Source organism: Podarcis raffonei, chromosome 3 (assembly GCF_027172205.1).
Source record: "Podarcis raffonei isolate rPodRaf1 chromosome 3, rPodRaf1.pri, whole genome shotgun sequence".
In the NCBI taxonomy this organism is placed as follows: domain Eukaryota; kingdom Metazoa; phylum Chordata; class Lepidosauria; order Squamata; family Lacertidae; genus Podarcis; species Podarcis raffonei.
In genome coordinates this window covers 78,756,596-78,781,289 of record NC_070604.1, presented here as the reverse complement: position 1 = coordinate 78,781,289, position 24,694 = coordinate 78,756,596, and the positions used below count along the sequence as shown (strand labels likewise).

The 24,694-nt window shown below is 41.5% G+C and overlaps 1 protein-coding gene across 9 annotated transcripts in view; it reads left to right on the top strand.

Annotated features, from left to right (window-relative positions):
• The window catches only part of LYST (lysosomal trafficking regulator), a 77,188-nt gene that overhangs the window by 6,435 nt on the left and 46,059 nt on the right, over positions 1-24,694 (top strand). For 7 of the 9 annotated variants that reach the window (XM_053382557.1, XM_053382553.1, XM_053382556.1 and 4 more), the window contains exons 2-16: positions 2,821-2,904; positions 3,165-3,363; positions 3,940-4,030; positions 5,055-7,140; positions 7,462-8,407; positions 9,842-10,003; positions 11,529-11,685; positions 12,954-13,180; positions 14,241-14,307; positions 15,534-15,643; positions 18,527-18,950; positions 20,031-20,172; positions 21,403-21,576; positions 22,732-22,892; positions 23,933-24,123. In XM_053382557.1, coding sequence (XP_053238532.1) covers positions 3,172-3,363; positions 3,940-4,030; positions 5,055-7,140; positions 7,462-8,407; positions 9,842-10,003; positions 11,529-11,685; positions 12,954-13,180; positions 14,241-14,307; positions 15,534-15,643; positions 18,527-18,950; positions 20,031-20,172; positions 21,403-21,576; positions 22,732-22,892; positions 23,933-24,123 — 5,130 coding nt within the window. In that variant the 5' untranslated portion in view covers positions 2,821-2,904; positions 3,165-3,171. Of the gene's footprint in view, positions 1-2,820; positions 2,905-3,164; positions 3,364-3,939; positions 4,031-5,054; positions 7,141-7,461; positions 8,408-9,841; positions 10,004-11,528; positions 11,686-12,953; positions 13,181-14,240; positions 14,308-15,533; positions 15,644-18,526; positions 18,951-20,030; positions 20,173-21,402; positions 21,577-22,731; positions 22,893-23,932; positions 24,124-24,694 lie in introns of those variants that run through there. The other 2 variants (XM_053382559.1, XM_053382558.1) reach the window with 2 other exon arrangements.

Here is a 24,694-nt window from a genome sequence, read left to right as displayed (position 1 = left end):
AAACTGTGAGGAATAGTAGATGCAGTTCAATGAATGAATAAATTTGCGGAAGGTTCCAATTTGGGAAAAACTTTCCCTCAAAATGGGTTGATCCTTGTATTTTCCCAAGAGGTTGCTGCAAGAAGTAACTGAATGGAAGTCGAGTGGGCCTTCTGCTGCCATGGGCTAATGTGATTTGATTAACTTTGGGTGTGTAAACTGTGTAATGTTGGATATTAGCAGCTTGTTTATATTTCTGACTTGTGAGCCACCATCCTGGAGATCTTAGAATAGACTTCTTTCCCCTTCAAAAGAATGCTGAGCATAAACCAGCTATTGAAATCCTTGTTGGAGCCAGACCCTGTATCCCATCATATTTTTAAAATGACAGTAAGGCAAGCAGAGCCAGCTGAAGGATCACTCTGTGTTAAATAAATAAAGCATAAACCTTTATAGCTTCCTTTTAAAATACAGTAATGCTTTAGTGTGGAGAAGACAGTGTTTACATTGTCTTAGGATTTCTTGGCAGACCAGAATCGGGGAATATGCATTCCTGGTATTTACTAAGCAACCCACTGCCATCTATTCTTATACCCATCCCCAACCTTGTATTTGGGCCTCTGTATGGTGATAGCACTAGGTCTGAGTATAATCAGCCATATGTGCTGCATTGTTCTCATACTTCTCAGTCAGACTTGGGTGCATTAAAGTGTTTGTGTGTGGCTTGAAATGTGTTCTTCTGCTGAAACGCTTCCCGGCAGATGAACTCACCATATATTTGAGCCCCTTTGAAGATTAGCAGTTGGTCATGCAAGCACTCTTGTCATCGTAGCACTAGAAATCTACTTAAACACCTACGCACACCCACCCGCCAGGACTTCTCCTGGTTTGGAAAGCTAAGGGGACATGCATTGAAAAGCGTGGGATGAACAAATGACTAATGGGAAGATGTGCAAACATCCTGCAAGCAAATCAGGATGGATGTTCATTTTCTTACAACCACCCTAAAAAGAAATCTGAACTAATGCTCAGTGAAGTCCATATGTAATCTAATCTTGATGCAATCATTGTGCAAAGAAATCAGGGTGAATATTCAGTAACGCCTCTGTACTTTGTTTTCCCAGAATGTAGGAAAGGGTTGGGGGGGGGAGCCATTCTTCTTCTGTCAGCAAGTATCTGTGAGGTGTGTGCTTGGTTAGAACCACATATTCCATCGTTTAACTTATGAAGATGCAGAAGAAAAAAAAACATGTTAAAACATGTTAAAATGGTAAATCTGTACTCCTTTGGGAGTCAAGCAATCATTAATGTTTTATGGTTAGGAAAAAGCATTTCCGGTGGATCGTTGTTTTGCTATGGTGTCTTCCTTTGCTGTTGTTGCAATTATGTATGGCGGTCTAGAGTGCAGCAAATTGGTTTGTTTCTTCCTTCTCGATTGCCCGCCTCTCCCAGATTAGTGGTTATTTGGTAGGAAGAATTGATGTGATTGGCCCCATGCACAGGTTTCCATGCTTCTCATGCCATAATAGTAATGTCTTGGAGCTGGGGAGAAGTAGCTCTCATGTTGTTTTAGTAATATGTACATCCAAGACTTATTGAGTTCAGCAGGGGACAGTTAAACATTTGCCTAACTTGCCTATTGTTGATGGATCTGAAAAGTGCTTGGCTTTGGGTGTTATGATGTAGAGCTTCAAACACATTAGCCTGTTTCAGGTAATCATCTAAAGTCCAGATGATTGCAAAAGAACTGTTGCTAACCTCAGGGTTGCATGTTTCCTGCCAAACTGTAGCCTATTTTTACTCGAGCTAGTTAAAATAAACCAGGGTATCAAACTTTATTTGTGATAATCTAAATTATGGTTTAGATATATTGGCCACTAGCTATCAATCTCATGAATTTTCTGGGTATTTTCTGAGTTAAGCTTTCAGCCACATCCATTGGGGGGAGGGAGGTGTCCAGGCACAGCCTAATGTTTAAAAAGACATTAAAGGTGGGGGGGGGGGTCGAGGGAAGCAGACAGGCAAAGGCAGAATATAAAGGCTGGAGTGGCTCTGGAATGGATCAACTTCTGCCTGTGTCTTTCTCTGGAAGTGGTGGTAGGGTGATTGGCTCCAGCTATGACAGTAAGTGAGGAGGGACTCCCTCTTTGGCTGGCAGAAGCTCCAGATCCATTCCAGACTTTTCCTTCTGTCCACATCTGTCTCTGTCTCAAGGCTCTTTCTCCATCTGAAGCCTGCTGGCCACCTTTGGTGGAGGGAGATCTGTGGGGATGAGGGGCTTCTCTTGTGATGTGCAAGTGAGGAGAAGGAGTCACCCCACCCCTGGCCTTCCAGATTTGCAGTTCCATGCCTCTGGTTAGCTTGGCATGGGTCTTTTCTCTGTTGGAAAAGTTACCTGTTTGGACTTCTTGGCCACTCTTGTGATTGTTTTCTTTTTAATCATTTTGCATCTTTACCTCTTCCTTATTTGTTTGTTTTATTTTCCCCTTCTTCCTTCATTGAAATGCACACTCTAATGAAATGTGCTGTGCACGCCTATGACCACAGCCGTAACACTTTGCAAGAGATGGAAGGGGAAGAAATATGACAAGGAGGAATTGCACTGGGAAAGTTAAGAACTCCTTCTCACTGGTCTAAGATCACATTTAACTTTTCTTTCTTTTAACATTGCATTGCTTTCTGATGAACTTTCTGTCTGCTAGCTCTGAGCATTCTTGCTATCACTGGGTGCTGCTTGCTTCTGTACACAGATGCAGGTGGTAGAAAGATGGCTGAAGTGAGATTTAGAGCTTAGGCATTTTGTTTTAACTTTCTGTATTTTTGCTTTGTTTTGTTTTGCAGGTTTGCTGCAGGAGGGCATACCAATAATTGACCTATTTAACACTTCACAAAATATCATAAATGAGAGAGGAAGTTTAATCTCTGGTGAGTCTTGGATTTTGGGGGCAATCATTACGACAACTGCATATCAATGGCAGATCACATTATTAGAAAATTTCAGAGAACAAGGCAGTGTATCAGTAGCAAATAAAATGTAATTTCTTGGAAATTAAGTATGGAGTCATCCAGTAAAACTGGGTTGATTTAAGTGGCCTCAAAAAGTGGTAATTGTGTTGTTTCAGCTCCTGAAAGCTAGTTATTTCTTTAACGTTCTCTCTCTTTCTCTCTCTCTTTTAAATATACAGCTCAGACATGAGCAGTGATAGTAACTCACTGGCACGTGAATTTTTGTCAGATGTCAGCCAACTTTGCAATGCAGTGGACCAAAGGGTGGAGGCCAGGGAGGAGGAAGAGGAAAAAACACACATAGCCGCACTGGGGCAATACCTTATCCAAGGTCATGGATTCATTTTGCTTACTAAACTTAATTCCATACTTGATCAGGTAATTCTTTTTCATAACAACTGTAATAGATTTGGCTTGAAACCCACCTTGCATTTCAAAGTGGCAAAGTAGCTGTTTTTTAAAAAAATGTCAGACCTTCAGTTACACTGTTGGTTTTGGCATGTGTATAGATGAAATGCTAGTTTAACTTTCTAAATGAATTTATTTTACCATGGGCAGTTAAGTTATAAAAACCAGCATTTTAATTGCTTCTTGCCTCATGCCAGGCTGCTCCAAACCAGCAGAAGTGATTTGTTTTTTTCGTTGAATAATACTCTTCTAGGAGCAAGGAATTATTTCAGCTTGGAAAGTTTTATTACAAGGATATGCTAAATACCTACATGCCTTTAGATTGGTTTGCGGCCTTTTAAGCCTGACTCTCACTTGGCTGAATTTAAAACTTAAATCGTGCTGTTGGTGTGTCACACTACAGAAATAAATGTTGGAGGCTTTGGGAAAGGTATTAAAATGAAAGCAAAGAAGCTTTAAACCAAATGTTTTGAATCTGTGGTGGATAACAGTTTCTATCTTTCCGTAAAGATACAGAATATAAGCAAGCCTTTGTTTCCTAAACAGGAACTGACCTGTCGCGAAGACCTCCTTACTCTCCTCCTCTCACTTCTGCCACTAGTATGGAAAATACCTGTACAAGAAGAAAAGGCATTAGGTACATGTTCTTTACACACATGAAGAAATGCCTCTTCATTATTCAAGATAATGTTCAAGATAAGATAATGTTGGTTGTAGCCAACATGGCGCTACGTGAACATTCTGTGAGTGCAAGGATTTCCTTCCCCTCTCCTCCTCCTGCACACTCCCTAAATAAGTTTTGCAGGTTCTCCCAACCCCCTGGAGCCAGGTTTGTGGAATGCACAGTAGGAGGAGAGGGGGTGGGAAATGCCCCATTGTGCAAGCAAAAATCCCTGCACTGACAGGATGCTTAAATGGGAAACTGCTCTGAATTTCCCATATCTCATATGCAAAGTGGTAAAATCTTAGTTGTTTATTTTTCTATGCACATAAATAGCATTATTTTTCTGCAGATTTTGTGTGTACAACTGCAGACTCTTATGAGCGATGTCACAGAGTAGATCAGTTGAAATCAATGGGTTGTATCCAGTGACGTCCATGTAAGAGCAGAACAGAGCAGCGGGTCTTCTCCTTCCCTCTGCATTGCCCTGAATCTGTTCTGGAGGGTTTGGATATCCCCTACAAAGCAGATCTGAATAGGAGTATAGGGTGCTGCATAGGAGAGGAAGGATAATTCTGCTGCACAAGTGGAATTCTGCTTACAATACATTGGAATCAATTAAGTGGACTTAAGTAACTTAGCTGCACTGCAACTAGGGCACTGATTCAGGGAGCATCTCTAGCATAGAACATTCAAGGACCTGAAAATATTTGCATGTATACGTATCAAATGTGAGAGTACAATTGTATAATGGTGTATTGGGAGTGAGTTCCGTACATCCTCTCCACTTTGTGTAGGACCTAGGTAATGGTGCACAAACATAACTGGGACCTGCTTATCTATGTAGGCCTCAGTTTATCTTAAAGATTCTTGGTGTAGTTGCTGAGGCTGTATGAGCCCAAGACTTGCATGTATAACTTTATACTCCTGGCTCATGTTTAGACTGGCTCTGAGGCTCCATAGTTGAAATCATCTAACTGTAATTTTTGACTCCCGACAGATTTTAATCTGCCCTTCTGTGTTGATATATGCTTGACCAAAGAGGCAACTCCAGGTTCTCTCAAATCTACTCAGGAAAAAGAAGATCTAGAAGAAAACCCTCATCTGTCTGCCCAGGTGTCTGTAAAATTAAGCTCCCGGAAAAGTAGACGGCAGCGCAAAACTACTCATCGCTATTCTGTGAGGGATGCAAGGAAATCCCAGCTATCCACCTCTGATTCAGAAGGCAATTCAGATGAGAAGACGGCTGTGATTATGAAGCACAGGAGGTCCCAAGTCCTGCAGCCTTTTCTAACAAACCCACCTAAGGAACAATACATTACAGGGAAAGGCAGCTTTCTAGAAACTGGAGAAGTCCAGAGTTGTAATCTCAGTAGGGAGCATCTAGGTGACTCTGAGCAGGTTATTCCAGTGAAAAAAATCAGTTCTGAGACTTCAGAGGAGCCAGCTTCACCACCTGTCAGCTGCCAGGACAATTCTCCCTTTGACTTGTGTCATGTCTTACTATCGTTGCTCGAAAAAATATGCAAGTTTGATATTTCTGTGAATCACAAGTCGGCGCTGGCAGCAAATGTGGTGTGCACACTAACGGAACTTTTGTCCAAACTTGGAGACTGCTACAGTGCAAGCAGTACTGCTGAAAATGAAGCCGTTTCCTCAAGCTGGGCAGAGGAATCAGTTGCCCTGGCTCAGAGGATGCTCTTTAGGACAGTCTTGCACCTGATGGCTGTGGATGTCAACAACGCTGAGACCATGCCTGGCAACTTAAGAAAAAATCTAATTGATTTGCTTAGAGCAGCTTTAAAAACTAAATGTTTGCTGGAAAAAACATGCGAGCCTTTTGCTTCTGGGCAAAAGGGAGCTTTACAGAAGGGAATTCATGGCAGCCTCGCCGTCTCAAGATACCGCCACAGAGCCCTTCTTTTGCCGGAGTTTATAGAAGGAGTTCTGCAGATCCTGATCTGCTGCCTTCAGAGTGCTGCCTCCAATCCAATTTATTTCAGTCAGGCAATGGATCTTGCTCATGAGTTCATACAGCATCAGGGATTCAGACTGTTTGAAACCACTGTGCTGCAGATGGAATGGCTGGTGGCCAGGGAAACCGAGATAAAATCAGAAGCATCGGAATACCTCTCAGCCCTCATTAACAGCATCATGAAAATAATCAGCACCATCAAAAAAGTGAAGTCGGAGCAACTTCATCAGTCTGTGTGCACCAGAAAGCGGCACAGGCGATGTGAGTACTCTCACTTCATGCATCACCACAGAGACCTCTCAGGGCTCCCGGTTTCTACTTTTAAAAACCAAGTCTCCAAGAACCCATTTGAAGAAACGCTGGATGGGGAAGTTCATTATCCTGACCGGTGCTGTTGCGTCGCTGTCTGTGCTCACCAGTGTTTGCGGCTGCTGGAACTGGTTTCACTTAACAGCACATGTTTTCAGATCTTGTCCGGTGTCCATAATGTGGGTATATGTTGTTGCATGGACCCCAGGTCTGTAATCACCCCCTTGCTTCATTCTTTCAGATCACAAGTATTGAAAAACTTTCAGCCACATATATTAAGCATCCTTAATAAATTTATATTGGACCAACTGGGAGGAGCGCAGGTCTCTCAAAAACTCACGCAGGCCTCCTGCAACATTTGTACCATTGACTGTGATCAGCTTGCTGAACTGGATGATGTCTTGCATGGGAATGCCACTGACGTTTCCCCATCAAGTTCTTCAACTCCCTATAGGTTTCAAGGAATTTTGCCTAGCAGAGGGTCTGAAGACATGTTGTTGAAGTGGGATGCCTTGGAGGCCTACCAAAGCCTTGTTTTTGAAGAGGACGACAAACTGCGCTGCATGCAGATAGCCAGCCATGTTTGCAATTTGATTCAGAAAGGCAACGAAGTCATTCAGTGGAAACTGTACAATTATATATTCAGCCCAGTGCTCCAGAGAGGTGTTGAATTGGCTCATAACTCTCAACAACTAGGCGTTACTACAGCCATCAGCCAGGCAGGCAGCTACCACAAATGGAGTTTGCCTCAGGAAGTGCTTCAAATCTATTTGCAGACTCTGCCTGCGCTGTTTAAATCCAGGTATGTTAATTTTCTTAATTGTTGGGGAATTGGGCTTGATCAGAGACTCACAGAAAGGCAGGGCAGCAGGGAATTTGGTGAAGGAACAGTGGTGGGACTGCTGGATTGGCACTTACCTCCCTACACTTTCTTCCCTGACACCCTCCTTCTCAGTAAGCACAATAATCATAGAATCATGTTCGCTGACAGGAGGTCAGGTGTGTGGCACTGACCCTCAGTACCAGCTGCCCCTGGAAGAGGTACACAATCGGATACAACCCACAGTATGCTAATTTTTTGGGTTCCTTTTCTATCTAATTGGTTTTCTGCTTTTTTCCACAGAATAGTAAGAGAGTTGTTCATAAGCTGCAATGGAATAAATCAAATGACTGAACTGCATTACTTGGACTCTGTAAGAAGTTATTCTTTGAAAGTGTTTGAAACATTAATATTTTGCCTTGGAGACCAGCAGGCGGACCAAGTGATTCCAGACTTAGATGTCTTAGACAATGAGCAAAAGAAGTCTGCGTTAGAATTAGGTGCTTTGGTTCATAGGCAGCAAGTAGCTTCAGATGTGCCTCAAAGCCTGACCAAATTTTATGCTGGGCTCAAAGAAGTCTATCCAAAGAAGAAGAAATCAGTCAGTCAAGATGTTCACGTCAACATGATAAACATATTTCTCTGTGTTGCTTTCTTATGTGTGAGTAAGGAAGCAGAGGCTGATCGAGATTCCACTAATGATTCTGAGGATACTTCAGGTTATGACAGCACAGCTAGTGAACCTTTGAGCCACAGGCTCCCATGTCTGTCACCAGAAAGTCTCTCTTTGCCTTCTTTGGAACATATCCATAGGGCAGCAGACATTTGGTCGATGTGCCGCTGGATCTATTTGTGCAGCTCAGTTTTCCAAAGACAATTCCATAGACTTGGTGGCTTTGAAGTATGTCATAAATTGATAGCCATGATTATTCAGAAACTTGCCAAAAAAGGAGCCAAGGAACAAGGCGAGCAGGAGAAGCCTGTTGAAATGAGTAATGAGAGAGGGCAGTCAGATCAGGATAGTCTTGACGAAAATCTTGACGGTGTAGGACAACCTGAATGCCCTTCCTGTGACCATTCAAGAGTGGAACAAAATTCAGCTGATGGCACTGCAACGTTGAAAAGAGCTTTCATGCAGGAAAACGAGTGGTCCCTCCAGGGTATAAGACTCTTGGAAGCTCTGCTAGCTATTTGTTTACACAGTGCAAATAATTTCCAGCAGAAGTCAGAAATGGAGTCTCTTCCCCAGGTAACCTGCCATGAAATAATTACATTCATATTGTCATTTAAAAACCGTTTTAGAGGTAGGAATGAAAACAACTACTGTTCTGGATTTTAAAGTCGCATCTTACTTTCTAGATGGCAAGCTGAACTTCCAATTAAATTTAGTCAAATTGCAAAATTTTAAATGGTACACAGCGGATGGTTCCATTGAAGGAAAACAAGCTGTTGCAGGAATAAGAATAAAGTACAGTATTTTTCGCCCCATAAGGCGCACCGGCCCATAGGGCGCACCTAGTTTTTTTGGGGGGGGGATAAAGGGGAAAAATTATTCCCCCCCCAGGCGCGGGGCTGGGGCGGGGGAAGCCCGAGCTTCCCCTGACCCCAGCCCCCAGAACAGGCTGCTATCCGCAAGCCTAGGGAGCCCGACGGGAAGTCGCGCCGGTCTCCCCAGGTTTACGGATATCTGCCCGAAGCCCGGAGCGTGGGCTTCGGGATGCAGGCAGCTCTTCAGAAGCCTTGGGAGACCAGCGGGAACTCCGGCGGGCTCCCAAGGCTTGCGGATAGCTTCCTGAAGCCTGGAGAGCGAGAGGGGTCAGTGCACACTGACCCCTCTCGCTCTCCAGGCTTCAGCGAAAGCCTGCATTTGCCCCATAGGACGCACACACATTTCCCCTTCATTTTTGGAGGGGAAAAGTGCGTCCTATAGGGCAAAAAATATGGTAATTGGGCATAAAGTGTGAAACGCATCTCCATAGAGAGATCTGGACACAATGTTCAGCCTGAGGAAATGTAGTGAGACTGATCTAAAGATTAGGTGCATTGAGACTTATTCACATGACACATTTCTTCTTGTTTTGTATTATCTTGCCACTTTTAAGGCTTGAGTGTTGTAATTGGGTGTGTTTTTCATTTAGGTTTTCGAACCATGTATAATGTTTTACTATGTATTTATACAGAGTGAGTCCTTTAAAAGAGGCCCCGTGGATACAGAATACACATGTTCCACTGGGCCTCTTTTAAAAGACTCACCCTGTATATGCTGGAAGCTACCCAGAGTGACTGGGGCAACCCAGTCAGATGGGCAGGGTAGAAATAATAAATTTATTGCTATTATTATTATTATTATTATTATTATTATTATTATTAACCAAATGTATATTGTGTGAAATCTACCGAGAAATTAGAAATGTTCAGAGGAAATCATAGTGATCTATACACCATGTATAACATGCAAAAAAGCACATTATTTATTAATTTCATAAAATTTATATACTGCTTGGTTGTACAAACAAAACAAAGAAGACCCTCAAAGCAAATATGCTTAGTTCTTGATGTTGTGATGTTGGCAATTGTGAGAAGGCCAGGAATTTAAATAGTGAAGAAACTATAATTGCTTTTAGTACCATTTTATTTAACCAGGACAAGCTTGTAAGCATATTTCTCCCCTACTTGAATGTAGAATGTGTGTGCGGAAGATATATTACTTGAAATGCGGGACCATCTTACAAAATCAAGAATAATGGAGACTGACTTGGTGAAGCCTTTATTTGATTCTTTGCTTCGAGTTGCTTTGGGAACCTATTTTGCTGATCTTGATCATTCTGAAGAGAAGAAAGAAAAGGTATAATTAGATAAAAATGCATGTTTTGTATTGCCTGCTTGTTTGTCTGATAGCCTAATTTATGTTCTCATGATATGTTACGGAACATTAATAAGTGTTATATTTGTACCATCAGTCATCAGAAACAGTAGGCTATTTACAAAAAGTTCAGATAGCAGATGGGTCAGAATTAGAAAAATCTCTCATAGGGCATAGCGAAGGAATGACTTGAAGGGCATAAGACTAAAGGAGTTGCCTTCTCCTGTATCAAACCTCTGGGCATGGAAAATATAGGGACTAACATAAGAACAGCCCTGCTCAATCAGGACAAAGGCCTATCAAGTCCAGCATATTGCTTTCCCACAATGATTAAGAAGGCGGTAATAGGAAGCTCACATGCAGGAGACAAGGGGTATTGCTGTTGTCCCCCACCATTGGCATTCTGATGCTGGAGGTGGCCCATAGCCATCATGGCTTGGAGCCGTATCTTCTGTGAATTTTACAAATCCCCCTTTAAAGTAATCGTAAGCTGGTAACCATCACTACATAATTTCGTAGTTTAGCTATGTGCTATTTATCTTGAATCTTCCAACCTTCATCTTCATTTGATGGCCCTGGGTATGAGTGAGGAAGTAAAATATCTCTTTACCCACTTTCTCTACAACGTGCGTTATTATAGACACCTTCACCATGTCCCCCCTTACTCACCTTTTTTTTGTAAATAGAAAAGCCGCAAATATTGTAATCTTTCCTCAAAGGGAAGTTACTCCAGTCACCTTTTTTGTGCAAGTTTCTTTTCCTTTTTCTTCTGTTCCTTTTCTCATTTGGGCACAAGGCATCCATTTTCTGAAGGAAGCCTCATTGTCTTAAATAGATTCCTTGTCTCTGCTCATTAGCCATGCTGACATCTTCTTGAACTTGGTGCTATCTTTCCTAATCTGTGGTGTGCATTATAGCTGAGCTTCTATTGTTGTGGTTTTAAATTGCCCTGAATCTGTCTGGAGAGAATCAACTCTCAACTTCTTCTTCTTCTTCTTCTTCTTCTTCTTCTTCTTCTTCTTCTTCTTCTTCTTCTTCTTCTTCTTCTTCCCACTCCCCTAATTTTTTTTGGAAGTTCTGAAAAGCAGAACTTGAGGACAGCTGGAAGGTCTGCCTTCTGTTGACTGCAAGAAAGTGGGCAAGTGAGGGAGCTTCATAAGTTGTGGGCCAGGATGTCTATGTGGACTTGAACATGAAGACATTTTGGGTTTTGTGTATCTAGTTTATTTGCTGAATGCAGTTTTATTGGAACTTCTTTGGATAACTTCATGGTCCGTCTTGTTCTTTCTGCTCTTGTATGTAACTTCTACACTCTGCACAACAGTTAAACAGTATTCCAAGTGCCAAAATGACAGAACAGCTAGAATCCATAACAATTGAAGTAATGGATGTGTCAAATCTTGTCTATTTGAAAATGCTTGACTGTGGTCAAATATTCTATGAAGCCCAGAATCTTCTGCATGTTTTTAATGGATGAGCTTAAACATATAAAATATGCATGTCACAGATCCAGCAGTCTGAAAAGGAACCTGCACCTCAGGCTGGTGATATATCTGAAGAAGCTGAAGAATCCCAGTGCTGTGGCTTTACATTTTTTGCTGAAGAAGAAGGCTATGATGCAGACAGTGAAAGCAATCCTGATGACAGTGAAAGCAAGGATGAAGGTAAGTCTGAACTTAATTTCATGTGATGCACCCATGGTTTTCTCAGATACATCTTGGTTTACGTTCCAGCAGCATTCACATGTGTGTGGACTCAGCAGGCATAGTAGTTTTCCAGCTCTGGTGGCTGAATCATTATTTGATGGTGAATCTTTAAATACAGTGGTCCAGTTCACATGTCATGGTAAAACATAGTTAAGAGTTTACCATGATTGTTCTGATCTCTGCTCCTCCCCTTCAGTGCATGGAAAAATGGACCACAATTCCTGTACAGTATTAGCATTATGTCTGTACTGGGCATTGTGGTTTGTTTCACTCCAAACCACTATCAGCAAGCCAAGTACAAACCTTGGCTATTGATCATCATCTGTTTGAAGGAGAAAAACCCACAGTCTCCAGTTCAAACGTTAACACTAAGCCAGTGATCGTGTTTCTTTCTCCAGTATAGTAGCAGGAAAGAACAAAGCGGGCGAGATTGTCACACTCATGGTAAACCATTAAATAAGGTTACCATGATGTAAGAATAATGGAACCCTGTGGACTTATTTGTTCTGGCAACTTGTACACACGAATCTGTATTGGTTTTTGGCTGGCTGTCATCTTAAAGTCACATTTGCTGCTTATTTTCACTCATTGTTTTGTAGTCTGCTTGCCTGAGTCAGGAGAGGAGGAGCATGTTGGCAGCATTGCCTATGATCTGCAAAATTTAAAAATATTACTACTGAATCACAGCAGTTGCTGCTGCTGTATTCCCCTGGTTCCAGATTTCTTATAAATTTGTGAAATGAGTAGACAAGTCATAACTCTTGCTTTTTTTTTGCTCATGGGACTTGTAATTTATTTATTTTTTTAAATTGATAGTGGTATTTGAAGCTTTCAGTGTACAGCTCAACCTTTTATAAAGCAGGCACTTTGTAGGTTATGATTTTCCTTAAGCAGGATGGCACAAAAGTGTCTGCATGCAGTAGTGGTGGTGAGGCATAAGCACATCAGTAAATAGAAATATTTAAAAAATGGATTATTGTAGTGTATATGCTTGTCAATTTTCAACCCACTGCCCGATGAGTCGATTAGTATATAAACATGCATGGTTTACTTTGTGCATTTCTGCATGATAATTGTATGCTTAAAAAGATCCTGGTTGTCTGATAACCACACCAGATCCTTGTTAATTAAAAGTTGGGCAGTAGGAGCAAAGCTCCACAAAATAGGTAGGTAGATAAGGCAGAGTAGCTGAATTTCAGCAGATAACCATGTGCCTTCCTTTCTAGGAACAGACATTAAGAAAGATAAAGGATGTTTCGGCTATTCCAGTTTTGCTAGTGACACAGCAGAAAACCTCATTCAAGGGGAATTAATATATCCTGAAATCTGTATGTTGGAATTGCATTTACTCTCTGCTAGCAACCCAAGCCTAGATGTCCTTACACATGTTTTCCAGAGCTTCTTGAAAGCAATCAGGCTGAAGGGGAAAAATGCAATGTTACTTATGCAGCAGGTAAGTGACGCCAATTCTATGACCTTGCACATATATAGTATACACATGTGCTATACAGTAGTGATGTTTAATAAGTTCTGCAACAGGGTCCTACACATTCACAAGTCTCTGCTCATCTGTCCCTTAATTACTTGGCCAGTGTAGGTGGGATAGAAAGATGGGAAGGTCATAGACAATTCAAGGAACCTTTCAAACACGTGATCGCTTATTTTCTTACCTGCCCCCCCCCAATTGCTTTCCTCTGTTTTAGGAGAGCCATCAGTGTTCCAATGGCAGGAATCGTTTCACCAAATCACATCCCAGCTCAGACCTATTTGCATGCGCATGAATAAGATTGCCTCACACTAGCAGAGGCAGAGAATACCATTCTCAGTTGGCCTAGAATAGGCATGTCCAAAGTCCAAAGGCCTAATCTGGCCCGTCAGTTGATTTAATCTGACCCCTGTGGCAGTATATGCCCTGGGGTAAAATCCTTTTTAAAAAGCTCAACAACTTTGGGGTAAAATTGTATGTTCACTTCATCAAATCTGGCCCTCTTTGAAAAAAGTTGGGGCACCCCTGGCCTAGAAGCATAGGGTCTAGAATAAATGTGGGCGAGAACAACAGCAGAGGTGAGCAACAACCAGAATGTCTCTTTTCTGGAAATGCTGTAAGAGTGCTGGACTTAAGGACGCAGACACAATCTCCAAGGCTTGAAGAAAACAAAAACAAGATCTGTTCATTGTGTAGTTCATTAAGCACTTGTGCATCAGTAGGCCACATTCCCATATATCTGTTCTCTATTTAGTAGTCATCTTAATGTCGTTAGGATGCTCTTCAAGTGAAGGCAAAGAGTAAGAGCACTGAGGTAACTCTGCAGTTGAGGTAATCAACTGGGAGAGGAAGTCTGAGGGGACAGGACAAGGTCAGGCAAAGCCAGCTTAGAAGGAGGTTGGGACTAGTACTCAGCCAGCCACTAAGCTGAAGCCCATTTTCTAAGGACATACTTCCCCATCACTTGGTGGGCATTTTGCTAATTCAAGATGATTGTTCAGTATATAATTTTTTTTTTTATTTCTAGGGAGCTGTAAAGAGTCTCTTGGTAGGGTTCCTCCACATATTGACACAGACAGATTCCGATTTTCATGGTGAGTTATAAATAAAAGCAATATTTACCTTTTTGGGTACTGCTCACTTGGGCAGGTACTCTTAACTATAAATTTATAGGTCTCACTGAGCCATGAGTTTAGCATTACGTTCATACTGGCCCCAATGAGTATCAAATGAATTCCAGAAAATTGTAAGATTGAATGCTTCTCGGTTTAAAGAAAGAAGTATAGCCACGGTGGGGCAATAGCCCATAGTCAATTTATGTTTTGGGTCTCAAGATTTTTGGTTGACAATGTCTTCTGCCAGAAATGTCTTCTTCTTAGGACATAGATTGAAACTAAGAATAATGGAGTAAGTGAATATTACGTCATTGGGATCTTGACTTCATAGTGTGTATCCACTAAACAGTGATATGACGAGTTTGGTGACAGCCTGCCTTGAGTCACACAGGCAATTGTTAAGTATCATGTTATGTACCTAAATAATGTGACTTAGAATTTTAGCAGCTCTTCATAGCATTGGAAAGTTTCTATTTTTCTTCCTAAGAATTTTTGTTGTTGCTTTAATTCCACTGTGCAAATGTTTTGATTCTAGTTTGCTTTGAGAGGTGGTCTGATAGTATATACAGTGCTACCTTGGATTACATATGCTTCTGGTTACATACGCTTCAGGTTACAGACTCCATAAATATTACCTCGGGTTAAGAACTTTGCTTCAGGATGAGAACAGAAATCGTTCTCCGGCGGCGCGGCGGCAGGAGGCCCCATTAGCTAAAGTGGTGCTTCAGGTTAAGAACAGTTTCAGGTTAAGAACGGACCTCCGGAACGAATTAAGTACTTAACCCGAGGTACCACTGTAGTGCTGTTGCATTGTTTAACCTAGATAAGTATTAATCAGGCTATCATCTACCTCAGAGACCCCCCTGCTCCTGGGGACAAGGCACTTTGAGGTTTTCCCCATATACAATAGGATAGAAATGTTAGTAGCAAAACTATTTTATGTTGTTGAAATGCTTATGTACCAGCCTGTAAGAGCTGCATATCAAGATTTTTCAGTCTTTTTCTGGTGACAATTCTGTGCAGGATCAGTGGTTGCTCTTGATGTTTTCCTGTGTTTTAAGAGAAATATTACCCAGCAATGCAAGAACTGCTATCAGGATGGGGAGAGGGGTTGACCGGGTGACTTCTTGGATTCTAGCTGCTTATTTTAATAACTTTGGTAGTTTTGATAACATTTTAAAATGAATGATGCTGTTGCTTTTCAGCATGTCAGCAGGTGCTGGTGGATCTCCTGGTGTCTCTGATGAGCTCAAAGACCTGTTCAGAAGAGCTGACTCTTCTTTTAAGAATCTTTTTGGAAAAAACGCCATCTACGGTAAATTTTTTAGAATGAAATGAAGTACTTTGAAGTACACTGCCCATGTTGATATAGTAGATATTTTGATTTTATTTAGCATTTTCAGAGTGAAGTGGTATGTCAGCCCCCTAATCAGATAGTGTGGGTGAAGCAAGTGCCAGCTACACATGGCTGGTAGGCAGCAAACGAGCAAACAAGCAGGATAGGTCAGTAGCCGAGAGGGGAAGCCATTCCTGCCACATCTCTCCTTCTCTCCAACAGCCTTCCAAACAAATAAGAATGCTATGGGATGGGCCTTTCCGGGTCCAGCAGCCCTCTGCCCTGCTCTTAGATCCCTCCCCCTCAATTCCAAAAAATTATTAAGAGCCACAATTGAAGGCCCTGCCCCCCATGGGCAGCGTGTTGGCAATCCTTGCTGCAACTAGACACATTGTCATTACAGGTAACTTGTGTCTTGCACAGGGGTTGCCTTCTGGGGGTGGCACATATACACAACAACACATATACTCTAATTCCTTGTAGCTGCCGCCACACAAACAATCTTACCCTCTGGAGCTGGCACGCTAAAGGGGTCTTACCACCCCCACCCACAAGGAAGTCAGAGCTTAAAAGTTATTTCTGCACTGGGAAAAACCTGGGCGAAAAGAGTTTTTAAGCTCTCTGGCTTCCATGGATTTAATTCGTGTAATTTCAACCAGATGACCTTCAACTGTGTAAAGTTGAAGCAGCACATTTTCAAGGTGTGTCAGCTACAAGTTACTTTTACTGAATTATTCTGAAGTGTATACAGTGGTACCTCCGGTTGTGGATGGATCCGTTCTGGAGGTCCGGTCAGATCCTGAGGTGTTCGCAACCTGAGGACTGCTTCTGCGCATGCGCGTGCAGCGAAACTCGGTCAAATGCTTCCAGGTTTGCTGCTTTTGCATCCTGAAGTTTACGTAGTCAGAGGGTTATATAACCGGAGGTACTACTGTATTTCGTTTGTATCCCTGTATGTTGCTTTCAACAAGATCCAGTGTCGTGCCAGTGGACATGATGGAATTTCCCTTTCTCCAATTCCCTTACAGCCCCCCATGTCCCCCCAATATGCTCCAGAGGGTACCCTAATCTTCAATCAAAATTTAAGGGGTGGGAGGGACTGAGGGGAGAATGGTAAGGCCTGTTTGCTCAGCTGGGTGTCTCTTGGGCCAGTGGGACATCATAGTTGGGTGTCACTGTTTGGCTCTTAATATGTTTACTGAGAACTTGACTAATTTTAAAAATGAATGTATGCATATGCAGAGTGGCTAGGGCAGTCTAGCCAGATGGGCAGATAATAATAATAATAGGAGAAAATTGACCTCTTTCTCCAGTGCTTCTTGCTTCATTTGTAATGATGAATGGGAGAACTTTGAGGAAAGCTGCTAATAAAGTTTAGAAGGCAAATCCTCTGAAGTATGGCTGAAGGAATTGGATGTCTTAAGTTACAGAATATACTGAGAGTTTTCAAAAATATGGATGGAATAAGGAAAAGGTAGAATTAATTAAATAAAGGAAGGTAAACCTAAGAATTGGGGATATCTAAAAAGCACCTCAGCAAAGGAATAAGCAGTATGCGCAGGGTATTGGTGTTTAGATATTTTCAAGAAGCAATTATATTCTCATCTGTTCAGAATGCTTTTGATACTGGATAATCCCGACTGTGAGGAGTAGGTTGGGTTCATTTGAATTTCTTCTAGCACTAATCTCCATTGAGTAAGAAAGTTTTCATACTATTATGACAGGTACCGTACCAAAGACTTAGGCTTTAGCAGTCATGGGATAAGAGAAGAGATCTTCTTGTGGATCAGGAATTGCTTAAGTAGTAGGAAGTACCGTATTTTTCACTCCATAAAGTGCACCTGACCATAAGGCGCACCTACTTTTTTTTGGGGGGGGGGAATTCAAGAAAAAAAATATGCGGCTCTTGGGGGCTTTGGGGGGAGGTGGGGAAAGTGAGAGAGCCTCGCTCTGTCCCTTCTCCCACCTCCCGCAAAAGCCATGGATAGCTGCGCGAAGCCTCCCCAGGGCAGCGGGATGAAGGCTCCCCGCTGCCCTGCGGAGGCTTCGTGGGCTACCCCAGAGCTGCTCGACCCAAAGAGCAGGTCACGCTTGTGGGGCTGACGGTGGGGAAAGGTGCAGCCTTTCAGCTGCTCCCAGAGCTTGTTGGGGCTGGCGAGGGAATCCCGGGTTCCCCCCACCCCAGCCGCAGGGACCACACATTCGCTCCATAAGACGCACAGACATTTACCCTTAGATTTTAAGAGGAAAAAAGTGCGTCTTATGGAGCGAAAAATACGGTAGTTCTCCGAATAGAGGGATGTAGAAAATGGAGTCTCCCAAGGATTGGTATGGGGCGCACTGTGCTTTTTAACTTGCTCTTAAACAGCCTAGAGTTGAGGGTAAGCAGTGAGGTGTCCAAGTTCGCTGATGACACTATATTGTTCAGGGCTGTTAAAATAAAGAGATTGCAGAGAGCTCCAAAATAACTTCTCCAGACTGAGTGAATGGGTGGTAAAAAGGCAATTTTCATGCTAGGGAACAGTAGGAAAGCAGTTAAAAATAAAACTGCTGATATCATAATGAGGTTATACAAATACAGGATGCAACCACATTTTTAATACTCTGTACAGTTCTGATCACCTGACCTCAAAAAGGATATTGTAGAGTTGGAAAAGGTCAGAAAAGGGGCAACCAAAATAATCAAGGGGATGGAGCAATTCACCTTTGAGGAAACTGAATTTTCGTTGTCTCAAAACAACTTTTTGAGCTGCATCACTTTCTTTAAAGTGAGCTAGTTGAAACAATCTGTTAATTCTTGCAGTTTAGCATATATAGCAATGAACAGTTACGTAGTTCCTGTCTTATTTTCATTTCTTTTAGAGCACGTTGCTCAAAGGAATTCTGAAGATTTTGGAGACAAATACCGAGATGAGGCCCTTACATCATATCTCATTTCCTTTGCATCAAATACCAAATTCAGGAAGTAGCCCTTCACAAAAACCAACTCTCAGTTTTGGCAGCAAAACCATAGGACTACTAAGACGAGCAAAGTTTGCACAGACCAAGAAGGAAGCAGAGGGGGAGAGCTTGCCTCACCATCTACTTTCTTCTTGGCATGTTGCTCCAATCCATTTGCCTCTGGTTGGGCAAAACTGTTGGCCACATATGTCTGAAGGTTTCAGCATCTCGTTGTGGTTCTGTACAGAACGCATTCATGAAGTAGACATATCCTTAGAGAAAGCAAAAAGAATGAAAAGGAGGAGCAAATCACTGATTTCACACGACAGCAGTTTTGATGATATGGGTAAGTCATATTCTGTAATACAATGAAACGGAATCTGTAAAGACTTTTGAATATATATATATATATATATATATTTTATAATATATATATATATTATAAAAATCAGGTCATTCTTCTAGCTGCATATAGTGCCACACATTCAGATGAAAGATTCCAGCTATAGATAAACATTACACATTGCTCTTCTGCAAGGAGCTCCAAATCACAGTATTGTGTATTTTTAAAAAATACTTTTATTTATTTATTTTTAAATATAACAAGATAAAAAAAAACACTTTTTCACAAAGCAAGAATCAATGGAGTACAAGAATATGACAATTCCAGTAAAGAGAATTATTGCAAAAGCCAACATACCATGCATATTTTTTTATTCCACTGAAACATAGGAGTTTGGAATTTCATAGAATCATAGAATTGGAGGCTTGGAAGGGATCCTGAGGGTTTGCTTACCCCTGCTATAAATAGTTGGCTCTTGAAGTTTTCTTAGCATGCGTGAATCATAAGTCACACAATAAGCCATTTGCTTACAACTGTATTATTTGCTTGATACTTTCCAGATCCTAGTTTAAGTTGAAGGTTTTAACATATTTCCATGTCTTAGTACCACAGATCAGCAGGCTCTTTAGTCATTTTCACCAGAGGCTTGAGGCTTAAATCTGCTTCCCTCTCCCCGCTTTCTAAATGGGTTTCTAATATGCATGCAAATCTACCTTGGCTGGGATGCTTCTGTTTTTCCATTCTCAATTGTCTCCTGCATTAATAGTGTTAATGACATACAATTTGCGAGAAAAGCTCAAGGGTGTTTTGCATATGAAAAACTGCAAGCAATTCACCATTCTTAGCTAGCTATAAATTTATCAGTGGTTTTTCCTCACTCTAAGAAATGCAAAAGGGAAACAAAATGGACAGGAAATTTGGGCATGCCTGCGGTTTACCTTATATTTCAAATCCAGCTAGGACTCTAGTTTCAACCATCTTATGGAATGCTAGCTACATTTTTATACTTTATAGAATGCAAAGCAGTTGCGCTTGTCAGCATCCATTGTTTTAACTATGTATCTGATTTAACCGTTTTTCTAGAAGAAAGCAAAGCTGGAATTGATCACCTCAATTTAGGAGACAAACTTCTTGAAGATGGTTGCCTTCATATATTTTCACTGGGGTCCAAAGCATTGATGATCCAAGTGTGGGCGAATGTGAACACTGGAAGTTTCACATTTCGGTACTGTAAACTTGTTTGTACACACTGACAAATGCATTATTTCTTCTTCTGTTCTAGTAGGTTTAATGTAGGGTCCCGTTCAGGGAATTTTAAGCACATTACAGGCAACCACCCATTTACACGGGCGTTATGTTCTGAGTTACCACATTCATCAATCAAATAATGTATATTTGAATCCCCATTGAAGAAGCCTGCAAACACCCCATTCCACCCCTTTTGTGATGTTTTGGGGTTCAGCGTGATTCATGTGTGCACAGTTGTGTACATATTGAACTGCATAAATGGTGCGTTGCCTGTGCTACATTATCAGGAGATCATAGAATTCTTAGTAATGATTCTTATTTATTTTTAACTAACTGCAGTCAGTCTTGTTGCTGCTTGGAGCTCAGGGAAAGAGATGCATAAAATGGGTCAGATGATTTTTACCCATCGTCCGTTTTAGATCAGTTTTAATTGGTAATACCATGCTGGCAATTGTATTTCCCGGAGCCTAGTTGGAGAAGAAATCTGTACAGTGTGATAAATAAGATTTTCAAGACTTACAAAAGTGAACATTAGGAAAAAAAGGATTAATTTACCTTATTACTGAAGGCACAGTTGGGCCATGTAGTATCCTGATAAAGAGGAATGAAACAGAAAAAAGTGCTCTGAGTTGCTTTGAATATTTTCTTGTGTTTATAAAAAAAAGCAGGATAGACAAGAAACTGACTGAAAAATTACACTGCAGCAGAGGGATAAAACAATAGCTGCGAACAGTTTCAAGCATCCATAATAATGCAGGTGGGGAGGTTGTGCCTACAGTTCTTGTTCTTGAAGTGAAAAACAAACCAGGAGAACATTTAGGTCATTTCCGATTCTCCTGTCACAGTGTAATGATGAGGAGATAGCCATGAACTGGAGCACTGTTGTTTAAACAGTAATAACTAAGGGGGAGGTATAGTGGAGAAGGAGAGGATCCAGGCTTCAAAGAACTATTACAGAAAAAAGGGGGAAATGCACCAGTTAGTTGTAGGCAGAAACCTAGAAAATGAGCGGCAGATAGTACTTTTGTCACTAACAAACTGACATCTCTTGGTTCAGTCTATAAAAGCAATGAGAAACATGGCAAAGTCTGTATGTATTGGAAACCCAACAGACATAGTGTTCCAGAGTAGTATTTTATGCATAATTTTTAAAAACATACCGCAATTTAAAAGGATGACAGACTGGCATATTCTCATATTTTCATAGTATGTGTATGGACCCAAACGATGAAATGAAAGCTGGGCTATTAGCACAAGTGGAAACACCTGAGAACACATTCCTTGTAGGCACGTGGCAGCATATGGCACTGACATACCTGCAACAGCCAGAAAGCAAGAAAAACATCCATGGAACACTGTCTTTATGGATTTCTGGTCAGAGGTAATTCCCCAATGTGGTAAACGATAGAACTATTATCATTAAAGAAGCTCTAGAGGCATTTGCCTTCTCTCTAAATTGGAACGTGATGAAATATGGAGGAGGAGGACAAAGAAATGCTCACAGCCAAAATAATGGAGTAGTTGCTTACCCATCTGTTTCTGTTAAACTGTTGCTGCTGGAATCCTTCAGTATCCTTAAATGAGCTCTTTGTACGATGTGCCATCCTAATTAAAGTTCCACTTGCAGCCATAAATGCCAGTGAAATTGTTGTGATTGTTTTTTATTAATTTTATTAAATATTTATAAGCGGCCCTTTCATATAAACAAGGCGGTGTAAAAACACACTAAGATTCGTACTCGGCTAATGCTATATGAAAGAGCTAGTGGCAGGCAGACCTGGAAGGTGGAGGTGGCAGTGTAGAACTGGCAGTGAGAATCTGTTCTAGGGCAAGTGGGAAGGAAATGGTGAAGTCAGAATACAGGTTCCCTTCTTGCTTGCTTGCAGCTGCAGCAGGGAACAGGCTTGACTGTTGACATGGCTTTACCAGTAGAGTTGCATGGGGAAGAAGAGGATGTTAAATAACCTTCTTAAAGCACCTGCCCTAAAGATCTTGCATCTCTCTAGTCTCACAGTTGAGTGGATTTATATATTATTTGAAGACCATTATAGTCTTTATTCTTAATATATCAGACACATGACTGATACATTTATGCCCATTTGCTTTTGTGTGGTTCTTCGGTCTGCTTCAGTGAGAGATGTTCCTGTTGGTCTACCAAAGAACATCCTCAGTATTTGCTGGGCCTGGTGTGAGGAAGCTTTATATTAATTGGTTGCTTGAACCAGGGTAGGGTAGCAGCAGGAATGGTTACTGTGGAGGTTGAGGCTGTGGGCCCAGGTGAGCGCCCTCTGTGCTATCAGCCATCTGGTGATCTAGGAATGATAGGTGCAGCAGGTATATTTGAAGCACTGTCAGGGTATCTGAAGCACCCTGTAGGGGTGTGGAGCCAATTGTAGGAGATGGCTTCAATTTTATTTTACACAGCTTTCAATTTAATTATCACAGAAGTGAAATTACCTATTATAAGCCCTTTAATTACTCTCACTATCCAATTGAAATTGTTCAGGATATACTAAAGCTTTCTTCTTTTTCTTAGAAAACCCGAAATTAGTTTAGATTATACCCTCCCGAGGAAAACAAGCTTATCTTCTGACAGCAACAAGACCTTCTGTATGACTGGCCATTATACATCATCCCAAGATGAGTATTTACAGTTGGCTGGAAGATGGGACCTGGGAAATCTGCTGCTCTTCAATGGTAAGTTTGTTTTTGCCCTTACGTGTTGCTGGTTATCTTGTACTAAACTGGTACCAGATATGAAAGAGGTTTTTAAAACTTTATTAGTGCCGTGCCATAGTTCTTATACCTAAAAAAAGACAATTAAAACAAAAGAAGAGCCTGCTAGATCAGGCCCAATGGCCCATCTAATCCAGCATCCTGGTCTCATAGTTGCCAGCCTGAGGCCTGTAGGAAACCTGCAGGCACAACAAACACTCTCCTTCCTGTAGTTTCCAGCGACTAGAATTCTGTATTTCTGTGACTCTTTAGCTGCAATCCTGGTCTCCTTTTGTTTCCTTTTTTCATATGTTTTGCTCCTTTAAACATTCTTTTTTTTTTTAACTAAGAGCTGCCTTGAATGTCTCTTTAGATACAGAAAGGCAGGATATAAGTCTTCCTACTAAAATAAATAACACTGCTGCTTTCTGGAAGGTGGCTGCCAAAAGGTGACTCAAAGAGTGTTGCTGGGGGAAGATCGCGTGTGAGGCCATGAGCACTGTCTGAGTCATTGTGGTGCCACATGGAAACCACATTGTTTCAGTTCCTGATATTATGGAAGGCTTTTTATTAAGCCACTTTGAAAGATTCTTGGGGCTATAAACTGGAATATATCTGTTTTTAACTTTAGCACCATCGTTGAAGCAGTGTGCAACTTAGACTGTGTTGTTTGGCTTGTTCTTGCCTTGTGACGGATACCAGACCTTCAGGTCTTGTTCCATAGAAGTAATAAAGTATATTAGCCGGCGGCTCATGAATTTTGGCCGCTACAAATCCAGTGATCCTTGAAGATACATATTTGCACATTGCATGCCATGGGATTTCCTGTGGCTTCACATCTTGCGTTGCTTCTTTGAATGCAGATGCAGGCATGTCATCCACATGTGCAGTGTAATATGAAAACCAAACCTATGGGGACCTGTCTATCACTTGTGAACTAAGATATTGGTGAGCTACAATAGAAGTATTATTTATTGTACATGAGGCAGCATATATTGAAACACATGCTTTTGTTTTTGTAGGTGCAAAAATTGGGCCAGAAGAAGCATTTTATCTTTATTCATGTGGACCAGACTTTACTTCTGTAATGCCTTGCAAATACGGCAAAACAATAAGTGATTATACCAAATACATAGATAAAGAAATTCTGCAATGTGAACAAATCAAAGAGCTCCTAATGACAAAGAGAGAAGTGGACACTGGACCTTTAACTGTAAGTTTGTAATCCTAGTACAGTACTAAATCTCTCTCTCTCTTTTTCCCATTACAGCATGAAAAACGAATGAGAAATTGTAAGCCACAATGCTCAGTGGTGACATTTATTTTAGAAGCATAGCCTAATTTGTCTCAAGTATTCAGGGCAGGTATCAAATACCAAGAGTGTTTCTCTCCTACCCAAAATCTTATTGTCTCAGGCCTGTGTGGGGAACCAGAGACCCCTCCAGATGTTGCTGAACCACAATTCCAATCATCCATGACCATTCTTGCTTGGGCAGATGGGAGTTATAGTGCAGCAACATTTGGCTACCAGAGGCTCCCAAGCCCTGGTGTATCTGTGGTGTGCCCTGGGTCACTTGACTTGCATTTGGTTTTAACCACACTTTCTGTGACCGCATTTTATTGGGGATAGCATTTGTGCCCAGGCCATCTCAGGCCACATCCTGATCCAAAGTACAACGTGTATGGCAGTCTTTGCTGCCACATTAGTTCTGTTAAGGCTGCTGTTGCAAAAAACCCCACCCAAAAACAAATTCCAAAGACCACAAATGGAATAGGTGGAAAGG